The sequence below is a fragment of the Gastrolobium bilobum genome, unplaced genomic scaffold (assembly GCF_033153095.1).
Source record: "Gastrolobium bilobum isolate Gb01-03AN ecotype WA unplaced genomic scaffold, APGP_CSIRO_Gbil_v1 utg1595, whole genome shotgun sequence".
NCBI classification, from domain to species: Eukaryota; Viridiplantae; Streptophyta; class Magnoliopsida; order Fabales; family Fabaceae; genus Gastrolobium; species Gastrolobium bilobum.
Window position 1 is genome coordinate 318,017 of NW_026899397.1, and position 13,245 is coordinate 331,261.

Genomic DNA, 13,245 nt, shown 5'->3' on the forward strand with positions numbered 1-13,245 from the left:
GTGGTATAGATTATGACTCACATATCCTCCTCCATTTGTCATCTCTAGAATTAGATGGTTGACATTTCGAGTTAAAACTTTGATCACATTATGACATTTATGTGAAAAATATTTGTATTCTACCATCCATTGTGGACTAGTTTAACTTGCTAGATGATGATGTTTATATATGAAATCCCATCACCCAGGAGTTTCTTTATTTTACCAAGATTCTATTTGCATTCCTGCAAAATGTTCATATGTGAAAGCCCTCAAGTCTTACAATGACTATGAAATGCATCTGGTTCTTCTGCAAAAGGGTATATGTATCTAAGATTTCAAGTTTTTCACACTCTATGGATATTTTAACATTGATGCTTAGAGATGATGACTGGCTTAAGGAATTCAAGTTTTTGTTGGCAGGATCATAGCAATATGAAATAACAGAAGGATATGTACCCAATAATAATAATAGAAGCATAGTACATGAATTTCATGTGCAATCGTGCATTAATGGAAAAAAAAATTAAGTTAAAGGTTAACAACGTATAAACAAATAGTGAGTCTGATGAATTACTTGCAGTTAGACTTTGAGACATATGATGAATTGCAGATTGCTCAATATGGTCTATAATTCCAGTCAGTTGTTTGCATTGTTGTGTTATTCATTACCATCCTGATTCCAAAAATATATTTAGGTATTAATATTATTTACAACAAGACAAAGGCATATATTCATTATATGTAGTAATTGAAGACATCTTGAAGTTTGTTGAATAATAGGACGACATATATTCATTTTTCAGAGTTTCAGAATAATGACTTTGCATCAAGACTGCTGAGATTAAGACTTATGATGTCTAATTGTCAATGGAGGAATTGACAGGACAAATGTAACCTTGCATTCATTTGATCACTTCTATGACGTTGATCCGCAGGTATACTTCATTGTTAGATTGGGTATTTTGCTTTGCCATTTGTATTTGCAGGACAATAGGAGCTTTAATATTTATCTGTCGATTTGGGTTGGTTCCATATGGTTTAAGGGTCTCACCTAATGTATTGTTTCGGGTTGGTTACTTCGATATCAATGACAATATGACTATATGAGCTAATTATAAGGGACCACGTATTATAGGTCCTCTGTTTAGTTCAAATATTCAATTTCCAACTAATCATTCACCCATTTTTAATGCAGCTTTTTCTTTTGTTTTGGTCAATTGGCTCTTCAGTTGTGGCATTTTTTATTTTATTTTTTTGTTAATTACTGATCAGATGAGGTTAGAACTACCAAACTTGATTAAATAGCTGGGTATTTGAAAAAAATAATAATTAAAAAAAGAACATGAATTGGACGGCTATATTTTTTAGATAATTTAGGATCATATGCCGCTAATGACACTGAGCACAAGCAGTTTCCTTAAATACTAGCTATTTTATTTGACATATCTGTCCAGAGCATGTGGAAGAAGGTGACAAATTTTGATGGCATCGTAACTTCGAAAGAATTTTGAAATGATGATGCTTAAGAATTGAGATGATCCTATAATATAATGTGGACTTTGGCTCCAGATGGTGGCTGCACTTCTTATTTACTATCTATAGATGATTCTAGGGGTGTTAACGGGCGGAGCCGAGCTTTGATCTTAACGGGCCAAGCCTATATTTAAACGTGTCCGACTGGTCTTAGCCTGTTACCTGTTACGAATATAATATTGGCCTGTGGCCTGATTTATTTACAAAAAATAAAAGCCTGTATGAAGTCTGTCTTAGCCTGTTAGCATGTTAAAGAATAAAAATAAGAGAACAAAATTCCACAAAAAATCAATTTCCAGATAGAAACCTTAGCTTCCAATTTGCAGCAATAATTTACAAAGTCTACAATAAATAAATAAAATTAAAGTGAGAGAAGGTAGATAATAGGTTATATTATCTTAGCCTATTATAAAAAAAGTGCCAACAAAAATAAAAATAAAATAAATAAAATAAAAAATAAATTGACACAAACGAGCAGTGCACAGTGGAATGAATGAGTTTTTGTGGGTTTGTTTGTGTGAAGGAGGATGAAGGATAATATAGAACAATATTAGTAATTCCATAAATATACATAAATTCAATATATATCCAAATAGCATAATATAGAACAAAATCATTCAAAAAGTCTGTTAAACCAATAAAATGGGGTGAAATAAATTGATGAGAGAGTTATTACAAGTAGTATAAAAATTATAAATAAATATTTATATACTAGGCTAGCCTGGGAGGCTCTAAGACCGAGCTTCTGAATTAGAGCCTGATGCCTTTTTATTAAACGAGCTTTTATGCAAGTCCAAGTCTGGTTCCAACACGAGTTTTTATTAAACAAACTCATGCCTTTACGAGCCGAGCTAGAGGTCCCTGAAAGGCTCCTGATTTGTTTACTACCGCTAGATGATTGTATGACCTCATCATCGAATGATTAATTTAGAGACCCCATTTTCCTCAGCCGAATGCTACTTGGCCCTTCCAAATTCCAATGTATAATTTCATACGTTTCACCTACATTTTTTTCCAACTTGATGTTACTTCTTTCATAATTCTCCTTTACTTTATTCGATTTGTCAAAAAGCAATCTTTTATGGGGTTGAAAGTTGAAACATATCTCTGATATCAAACGAAAATGTGAAAGCTTCTAATTAAGGAAGAAGAATAGAGATTGTATATCATGTGAACTTTGGTACAGCTAACTATATAAAGTGTTGATTATTCTGAAGAAAAAAAACAAATGAAGAGTTGATTGAATTGCATTAAATTCCGTGAAATAATTAAATAAGATAAAGTAAACATTATCTTTAGGTGAAAGCGACTCTTATCTCTTCTACCAAAATAAGCATTTTCTTCTGATATTACTTTTCAACATCTTTGCTTCCAAGAGGCGAAACTAAAACTAACGTAAGCAGGATCACCCCTTGCTAGCTATGGTATGGTGTATTTCAGCTTCGGTATGCATGAAGTATGGTTATTTCGACTCTTATACCTTAAACATTTTTTAAGCCCTTTCTCATGATTAAGCTTCCATGCATTTCCCATAGACTAACGAAATTTTTTGTGTAAAAGTTACATTGTATTTTAATATCTAGCTGTTTTCGTTCAGATTCGGTGTAGGTTCATGGATCCAATAACCAGGTTGGAAAAGCCAAAACTGTGGGTGTAGGAAAAAAGAGGATAATGGTTGTCAATTTGTCATTGTCTACTCATGGAGTGTTTGGTAAGAGGTTTCTTTTTAGTATGACTGAAAAAATTGAGATGGATTTTCTGGATGATTATGTTTGGTAGGAGATTTTTTTAAAAAATTGATCATCATTCGAATTTGCATAGCAATCTTAGTTTGTGTGTAAAATTGAAAAAATTTGACATTTCAGAATACCTTCTAGATGGTGGTATTCTCATTACCCCATCAAACCAAAAAGTAGAAAAAAAAAAGAGCAACTGACACAAATATCTCTTCAAAAAATATACCAAAAGAAAGCTAGAGAGAGAGAGTCTTCTTTATATTTAGTCAAGGGTTAATTTGTTAATTTCATCCCATTTTCTTATTAATATTTTAACTTCATTCAAACATAGATTTAGAAAATGTAACCTAATTTTTTCGGTAATATTTTGACCTACCAAACAACTTTTTTTAACTTTTCTACCATATTCTTAATAATTGTATTTTGCTGATAAATTTTTTTTTCTCCCAAACGCTCGATTAGGTCATTAAGTAATAATCACTAAAGCATGAGTAGCAACACTATTCAAATTTATTTACATGACAATATGCGAAAGAACTCTTAACAGTTGATCATGATCGTTTTATATCAATATATCCAATTTTTTATATATGTGAAAAATTGTCCCCAAAAAATTCCTCCAACATATAGTGCCATAGAAAAGAACTTCATAGGATAATGACATTATCAGAGAGTCGTTATTATGACATTGACCAAATAAAAAGTACTAGTGGGTGATTGTGGTTAGGAAGTTCATGATTCTCAACAAAATGAATTTAATAAAGCAAATCTACTGCGCAAGTTAGATATCTTGCCGTAAAGAAACTTTATTATCTTACCAAACGTAAAGTGAAACATCGATCTTAGTATTATGTATTGGCATTTAACCCAACCCACTAAATAACCTTTTATTTCCCCACATTTCATTTTTCTTTCCTATGAAACGCTTAAGATTTTAATAACATAAACAAAAAATAAAATAAAATAACATAGTTCCTTGGATGAGATTAACGTGCATGGCCACCATTTACAGATCCAAATCAGTGGTGTGCATGTGATCACATAATTGTGCACCCTGAAGCGTTTTCTTCGCTGAAATATTGATCAGATCGGTTCACATAATAGGGTCTGCCTCCACCGTAACTATCATAAACGGGCCTTGCATTGTAGCCATCGTAATGAAGCACGGGCCCACCATAATCATTGTAGTAGGGCCCAACTGGCCTACCCTCATAGCATGGAACAGAATATATCCCAACTGGACCCACCATCGGCGCTGGCGCCGGTGGATTCACGGCAACCGGAGGAGGTGCGGGCTTTTCCTTGGGCTTTTCAGCAGCTTCCTTCTTGGGAGCATCCGATTTAGGCTTTTCTCCTCCCTCTTTCTTTTTCTCGGGCTCAGCAGCAGGCTTGGGTTTGGGTTTCTCACCACCATCCTTCTTTTTCTCGGGCTCAGCGGGCTTGGGCTTCTCACCACCATCCTTCTTCTTCTCGGGCTCAGCGGGCTTGGGCTTGGGCGGTTCCACTATTTCAATTGTCTTGATGGAACCCCCACCTTTGTAGCAAAGCTTGTCCCTTATCTTCTCAGGGGAACAACATACAACTGTGATTGTCACAATGTTTTGTTTCTCGTCGAACTTCTGGTCTCGAATTTCTCTTGTTCACAAAATTTCAAACACCGACAAAAATTAACTCAATTTGACACCCTCTTTCATGTTTTCTAAATCCAAATTTTCACTATGATTCTAATAAATAAATTAAAACAATAATCAAGTGGTGATGGACTCACGAGGAATCTTGCAGAGAACTTTCTTCACCTTCTTGGTGCATTTCTCACACTCAAGGTCAACCTTAAGCTTCATGATGGTAACCTGAATGAAAATGTTCAAGAAAATCACCCATTAGAATTTATGATAGATATATTCAAGCACAAAAACAGAACCAGCTAATTAAGCAAGAATTGAAAATCGTATTTTTTTATTTTTCATTTTGTAAACAAGGACCACAAAAATAAAACATTTATCTAAAAGGGTATAATATATTTGCTTTGGAGATGAGAAAGAGAAGTAAAATCCACGTACCTTTTCAGCCATGACTATGGAATCAGAGTTCAGATCTGAGACACACAGATAAAAAGGTTAGAGAATGCAACAAAACAACACAGATGAGAGGGACAGAAAAGCAAACTTAAGGAGATAAGATATTAGAGAATGCAACACCTTAATGTTTAAAATTGTGGTTACACGGATGAGGACACTGAAGCTGGCCGAACAGGAAGGTTTCTACGCTGTTAATACTTAATATGTAGTCACAATTCACAAAGGATTGATGACTATATAAGTCAGCACAATGCATCCATCACCATGTGCTGTCTTTGATTTACATGCCCAACCTTATTGACTCTGCATGTTCTAGTCCCTATTAATAGTAGTTTATTAAATGCCAAATTTGTCCTATAAAATATTTACCCTCATTATTTTTAACTATTTTTTTATTATTTGTATGTATAGTTTTTATGAATTTGGTTATATTATATGTGCACTAATGATCATGTACCACCACATGCCAACCGTACACGTGTCTCAAGGCCTAGTGCCTCACATATATAATGTAAGATCTTATAATATTTACACCGCAGAAAGAGATCAAGATATCATGCTCCATTCCAATGGCGAGTTATGGATCTGGACAAAAACTTGAGCTGTTTTAAATTATTTAGAGGGTGGAAATGAGGAATACCACCACTACCTAATTCATTGGTTACAGATGCTCCAAATTTGTGGGCTCCAGATAGTGTGTCCACAAATTCCTTCGAGGTGACGAAAGTTTACCTATCATATATAGTTCTTAACCAAATGTGAGTGTTGCTTCTTGCAGCTTGTGTGAACGTGGTTCATTATGGTGAATGAATTATGAATGTGATTTTAGGCTTTTAGCTTTGGAGCTATATTCATAATTGGACCCCTTTTTCTATTTCTATGACTTTTGTTGCTGGTGTCTTTCTATTTATTTTTTATTGTGGTGATGGCTTGATTGGATAGGTTTATCTGATTTTATTTTACTAATCTTTTTATTTTAGTTTTAATTTTAAATTCATTTGAATCTAATATAACACATTTAAATTGAATTAAATTTTCAGCTTTTTTATATTTATTGAAAATACAGTAAATACTTTATAATATATATATATATATATATATATATATATATATATATATAATAGAAACAAGTTCGAAGTATCAAATATCTTACCTTATAAGTTATAACATAATTGATGCTAGTAAAAAAAAAATTAGAATACTAAAAGAAAATCTACACGTACATTGACACAATTTTTTTCATGTTCCAAATTTTTTAATAAAAATTTATAATCTAACATGTTGGTATCTATATTCGCTCAAATATACTTTCCATTCAAATACTAAGAAATTATTTTCACTCAAAAATACTTTTTTATAAATAAGTATGAGTTGTATAATAATTTCATCAATATATAAATACAAGTTTTATAACAAATTCATAAATAAAATTATATATGTGTAAGTTCATTTTAATTTTAAAAATTAATACTAAAAGTCGATTCAATCCAATTAAAAAATAAATATATTTTTTATTTTTCAATTTCATTAAATTGAAATCATTAAATCATTTTATAAACACCCCCGTTAGCTAATATTTTCCTTTTTTTTAATTTTTTTTTTTGTTTCCTGTGGATAAGAGCTCCATCATTTACCAAAAAAAAAAAAAAAGAGCTCCATCTGGAAGGTTACATGAAACGTGATGTTTTTAGCTACCACCACTAAAATTATTGCACTATGAAACATGATTCTTAAAACGACTGCAACTCTGCAAGGATACATTGGATACCCATAAATATAAGGATCAGTTTTGGCAGCATATACGAGATAAAATTCGTCCTTCTATTTAAAAGAATTCTAATTTAAGTTATATAGAAATTCGAAAGGTCATCAAATATTTTAAATTTTGAGAAAATATAAGGTTATTTGATTATATTATCCTATCATTTTATTCATACTCTCTTATTTTACTCAATGAATATACTAAAAGATAATGATAGAATTAGTAAAAAGTGATGGGTACTTTTTAATCTTTCAAAAGCGAAAAATAAATTAAAACAAACAAAAAAATTATAAAATGAGAGAATTAATAGATACAGAAAGTTTGATTTCGATTATTTTTTAGGAACTTTTTTAAAAATAATAAAATTTTAATAATAAGATATTTTAATATAATATAACCTTATCAAACATTTTTAGATTCAATAACAAAGTTGTTTTTTACTATTGAATAGCTATTTGGGGATAGTATACTGTGGACTTCAATGGTATTCCTAACATAGGAGTTATTGGGTAACCTTTTATAAGTATTTTGTGTTTTGTTCCTTTTGGTGTCGTTTGTGTTTTATTGCTACAGGTTTAGTGTATTGAACATATATATATAAAACTGATCTCCCTTTATTCATTAAGTTTTTTCTACCCGATTGATATATCTCTCTCTTTGTCTTTCTCTCTCGTTCAAAAGCGCTCTGAAACCCTATCATAGGGTTTGCTGATTTCATCAAGAAATCACCCTTTTGGTTTGGTTAATCTTGTGATTACCTGTGTGCTTCTTCTTCTCCTTGTGTGCACCTTTGTTTTCTCGTTCTCTTTTGCAGGATTGATCGAAGATCAAGATCAGGAGCGGCTGGGTTGTTCGCTCGGGACTTGGTGGCTTTAATCCAAGATCGTAGAAGCTCACTGGTTCAGCTGGTGCATGGGTATCTGATACTTTGTGTGATATTACATGCCAGTGTGTGTTTTCTTTTCGTTCTTGTAATCTGATGCATGTTTAGATCTCTTAGATGCTGTTCTTTAGAGTGTTGCTTTTGATTCTGAGTTGTAGATGCTTTATGTCTTTGCACATTGTATTGGGGTTCTGATTTAATGCAAGTTGATAAAGGGGATTTTAGCCCTTTGTCCTTGATGTAGGAAACTTGCTAATAACAAGTTTCTGAACAAGTAAAAATCATTGTGCCTCCTGTAAATTTTCTTCTGTTAACTTGTATCTCCACGATTAAATTTACAACAATTAGTATCAAGAGCTTCGGTTCTTGTTTTCTCTCTTTTCTGTGATTCGTGAAATTGCTTCTGCTGCTATCTCTGATCTCCCCTCCCTGTTAAATCTGTAAACGTGTGTCTTTTGCCTGAACTGTTGTTGTTCCTTTTTGGATAATGTTCTGTTATAGCTGTTGGTTGTATTCTCGTCTTTCTTGGATACAATCCTTCTTTTGTTGGCTAGAATCTTGTTTTAGCTGGTTGTACAACATGGGATCTGCACGCGTGGAGGTGGAGAAATACGATGGAAAGGGTGATTTTAATATGTGGGGGAAGAAGATGAAGGCTGTTCTTGTTCATCAGAAATGTGCAAAGGCTCTTGGTGGAGAAAAGGACCTTCTTGTTACTCTTAGCCCTGATGAGAAGGCTGATATGCTAGAAATAGCTTACAGTCTTCTTATTCTTCACTTGTCTGATAATGTTTTAAGACAAGTTGATGATGAGACCACCCCTGGTGGGGTTTGGCTCAAACTAGAATCTTTATTCATGACCAAATCCCTCTCTAATAAAATTTACCTTAAGGAAAAATTATTTGGCTTTAGGATGGAGTCTGGGAAGTCCCTTGATGACAACCTAGATGAGTTCAAAAAAATAACAATTAGCCTAGCCAACATAGATGAAAAAAATCTCAGATGAAAACCAGGCTATTATTCTTCTCAATGCCTTGCCTGACACCTATAAGGATGTCAAGGCTGCCATCAAGTATGGCAGGGAGTCCTTAGGACTTGAGGATGTGCTAGGTGCTCTAAAGTCAAAGGAAATGGAACTTAATTCAAATAAAAAGGGGGTTGCTGAAGGTCTTAGTGTTAAGGGTAAACAAGGAAAGAAAGGTCAGTTTAATAAAAATAAAAATAAGAATTATAATAATTCTAATAATAACAGTAATAATAATAAGACTCAAAGTAGTAGCAAGGTAACTTGCTGGCAGTGTCATAAAGAAGGGCACGTGAAGAAAAACTGCCCTGATCTTAAAAATAAGAATCAATCTTCTAACTCAAATAAAACTGAGTGTGCCAATGTTTTGAGTGGCTATGATAGTGCTGAGGTGTTGGCACTGTCATGTGTCTCTCATGAAGAGGAATGAGTGATGGATTCTGGCTGCACCTTCCACATGACACCTAGGAGAGATTACCTTTGGGGCTATAAACCCCTAGAAGGTGGTAAGGTCCTCATGGGTAATGACCATACCTGTGAAGTGACTGGTGTAGGGGCTGTAAAACTTAAATTGGGTGATGGTTCTCTCAAAATCCTAAAGAATGTTAGGCATGTTCCAAACCTTAGAAGAAATCTAATATCTCTTGGGATGTTAGATACTGCTGGTTTCTCCTTCAATAGTCAAGGAGGGTACCTTAAGGTACTTAAGGGTTCCCTTGTATCCTTAAAGGGGAAGCTAGTAGATGGTTTGTACATTTTGGAGGGTGAGGCAGTTACACAAGCCTCATGTGTGGCTTCAAAGAGCCATGATGAGTCCTTCCTTTGGCATAAAAGGTTAGGACATATCAGCAACCAAGGGTTGTAAGAGTTATGTAAGCAAGGATTACTTTCTTTAAAAAAATTTAAAGATCTTATTTTTTGTGAAAACTGTGTTCTAGGAAAATCACAAAGATTACGCTTTAACACAGCAAGTAGCATGGCTGAAAGTATCCTTGAATACATACACTCTGATTTGTGGGGCTCTCCAAATGTGCCAAACTCTCTTTCTGGCTCTCATTATTTTCTGTCCATGGTTGACTCTTATTCAAGAAGGGTGTGGACCATGTTCCTTAAGCAAAAGGATCAAGCCTTTGAAAGCTTTAAGGAATGGAAAAATCTGGTTGAAAACAAGCCTGGGAAGAGGGTTAAGGTATTAAGAACTGATAATGGCCTGGAATTCTGTAGTAATCAATTTAATGATTATTGCAAATGTAATGGGATTACAAGGCACAAAACATGTGCTAACACACCACAACAAAATGGTGTGGCTGAGAGGATGAATAGGTCAATATTGAATAAGGTCAGATGTATGTTGGCTGAATCTGGCCTAAATAAATCTTTTTGGGCAGAAGCTGTTTCTACAGCCTGTTATGTAATTAACAGGTCACCAGCTGCTGCCCTACATTTTAAAACCCCTATAGAGCTGTGGTCAAATAAACCTCCCAGCCTAAATCACTTAAAGCCTTTTGGTTGTCTTGCTTATGTGCACTCTAAGCAAGATAAACTGAGTCCTTGGGCCCTTAAAGCAATCTTTATAGGATACCCTATGGGTGTAAAAGGCTACAAAGTTTGGCTAATTGCTGAAAAGAAATGCATTGTTAGTAGAGATGTCATCTTTGATGAGGTGACTTTCTACAAAGATATTTCAAAGGAGAAAAGTGTAATGCAATCTCCTGATAAAGTTAGGCTGGAGGTGGAGAGATCTGACCTTGCTAGGCAGATCCCTAATCAGCTAGATCCTTTGGAGGATCAAACTGATGATGATGAGCATGAGGGGGATGCTCATCAACCCTCGGATGTCCAAGAAGGGACACCACCTGCAGATGATCATGAGGATTCTAATCTCTCTGATTATCTGTTATCTAGAGACAGAACTAGGAGGGTCATTAGACCCCCTAGTAGGTTTGCCCATGCTGATATAATAGCTTTTGCCTTGCAGGTTGCTAGTGAGGTGGATGAAGAAGAACCATCTTCATTTAAAGAGGCCATGGAGATGAGCACAAGAGACCAGTGGCTCATAGCAATGAAGGAGGAAATGACATCTTTGGAAAAGAACCAGACCTGGGTTCTTGTGGATAAACCAAAGAGTAAAAAGGTAATTGGTTGCAGTTGGGTATTTAAAAAAAAGCCTGTTGTCCCTGGTTTAGAGGAGGCCAGGTACAAGGCTAGAGTTGTAGCTAAAGGCTACTCTCAAGTAGAGGGTATAGACTATAATGAAATCTTTTCTCCGGTTGTTAAGCACACATCAATTAGGATTATATTGTCTGTTATTGCCATGTTTGATTTAGAACTAGAACAACTAGATGTTAAAACTGCTTTTTTGCATGGAAATTCGGATGAACTAATTTTTATGGAACAACCTGAAGGTTTCATAAAGAAAGGTTCTGAAAATAAAGTCTGTTTGCTTAAGAAGTCATTATATGGTCTTAAGCAATCTCCTAGACAATGGTATAGGAGATTTGATGATTTTGTAATATCATATGGTTTTATTAGAAGTAAATATGATCACTGTGTATATTACAAAGCTGTCAATGATGACTGTTATGTGTATTTGCTCATATATGTTGATGATATGTTGATAGCTTCTAGGAACATAAAAGAAATTTGTAAAATTAAAGAGATGTTAAAGGGGGAGTTTGATATGAAACTCCTAGGTCCAGCCAAGAGAATTCTAGGCATGGACATTCATAGGGAAAGGAAGGATAAGTCATTATCCCTCTCACAGTCCCACTATGTAAAGAAAATTATAAAATTCTTCTCTTTGGAATTAGCCAGATGTGTTAATGTTCCTTTGGGTGCACATTTCAAGTTGAAATCTGTTGTTGATAACTTGTCTGTTGAAGAAGCTAAATATATGAGCAAAGTTCCTTATTCTAATGCAATAGGTAGCTTGATGTATGCCATGATAGGAACTAGGCCTGATATTGCATATGGTGTGAGTGTGGTCAGTAGGTTCATGAGTAAACCAAATAGAGATCATTGGAATGCTGTCAAATGGTTATTTAGATACTTGAATGGTACTTCTGATTTTTGTTTGCATTACTCTGCAAATAACTCTAATGAATTTGTTGTTAAGGGTTATTGTGATGCAGATTATGCTGCAGACTTGGACAAAAGGAGGTCTCTCACTGGTTATGTCTTTACGGTTAGAGGTAATGTTGTAAGTTGGAAATCCAACTTGCAACATATTGTAGCACTCTCAACTACAAAATCTGAATATATTGCTTTAACCGAGGCTTTCAAAGAGGCTCTCTGGCTCAAGGGCATCACTTCTGAGTTGGGTTTTGGTAAGGCTCAACCTGAGGTAATGTGTGATTCTCAAAGTGCCATCCACCTATCTAAAAATAATGCATATCATGAAAGGACCAAGCATATAGATGTTAGGTTGCATTTTGTTAGAGATGTTGTATCTAATGATCTTGTTAAAATTGAAAAGATTTCCACTGAAGTGAATCCTGCTGACATATTCACCAAGACTGTTCCATGTAGCAAATTTAGGGAAGCCCTGGATTTGTTACATATTGGTAGCTAGTTGCATCTGTAGGCATGTATGACATTGGGTTAATATCCCAAACCACTTTACTCTTGCATTATTTCGTGATTTTAGGAATAAGGTGGAGTTTGTGGACTTCATTGGTATTCCTAAAATAGAGGTTATTGGGTAACCTTTTATAAGTATTTTGCGTTTTGTTCCTTTTGGTGTCGTTTGCGTTTTATTGCTACAGGTTTTGTGTATTGATATATATATATATATATATATATATATATATATATATATATATATATATATATATAAAACTGATCTCCCTTTATTCATTAAGTTTTTTCTACCCGATTGATATATCTCTCTCTTCGTCTTTCTCTCTCGTTCAAAAGCGCTCTGAAACTCTATCATAGGGTTTGCTGATTTCATCAAGAAATCACCCCTTTGGTTTGGTTAATCTTGTGATTACCTGTGTGCTTCTTCTTCTCCTTGTGTGCACCTCTGTTTTCTCGTTCTCTTTTGCAGGATTGATCGAAGATCAAGATCAGGAGTGGCTGGGTTGTTCGCTCGGGACTTGGTGGCTTTAATCCAAGATCGTAGAAGCTCACTGGTTCAGCTGGTGCATGGGTATCTGATACTTTGTGTGATATTACATGCCAGTGTGTGTTTTCTTTTCGTTCTTGTAATCTGATGCATGTTTAGATCTCTTAGGTGCTGTTCTTTA

General features: G+C 34.4%; 1 protein-coding gene across 1 annotated transcript; it reads right to left on the minus strand.

Annotated features, from left to right (window-relative positions):
• Positions 1–4,039: 4,039 nt before the first annotated feature.
• LOC133290307 (pollen-specific leucine-rich repeat extensin-like protein 1) lies at positions 4,040–5,608 on the minus strand. Its single transcript, XM_061488389.1, has 4 exons — positions 5,450–5,608; positions 5,312–5,346; positions 5,020–5,101; positions 4,040–4,884 (listed from the first exon to the last, which is right to left on the minus strand). The coding sequence occupies exons 2-4, from the start codon at positions 5,321–5,323 to the stop codon at positions 4,289–4,291; spliced, it is 690 nt and encodes a 229-aa protein (XP_061344373.1). The 5' UTR covers positions 5,324–5,346; positions 5,450–5,608; the 3' UTR covers positions 4,040–4,288.
• Between the last annotated feature and the right edge of the window lie 7,637 nt (positions 5,609–13,245).

Bases quoted from the DNA above. Each gene is read 5' to 3' on its own strand.
- LOC133290307 (XM_061488389.1), bottom strand. The intron at 4,885-5,019 runs GTGAGTCCATCA...TGTGAACAAGAG, and splicing joins AGTTCTCTGCAAGATTCCTC to AAATTCGAGACCAGAAGTTC.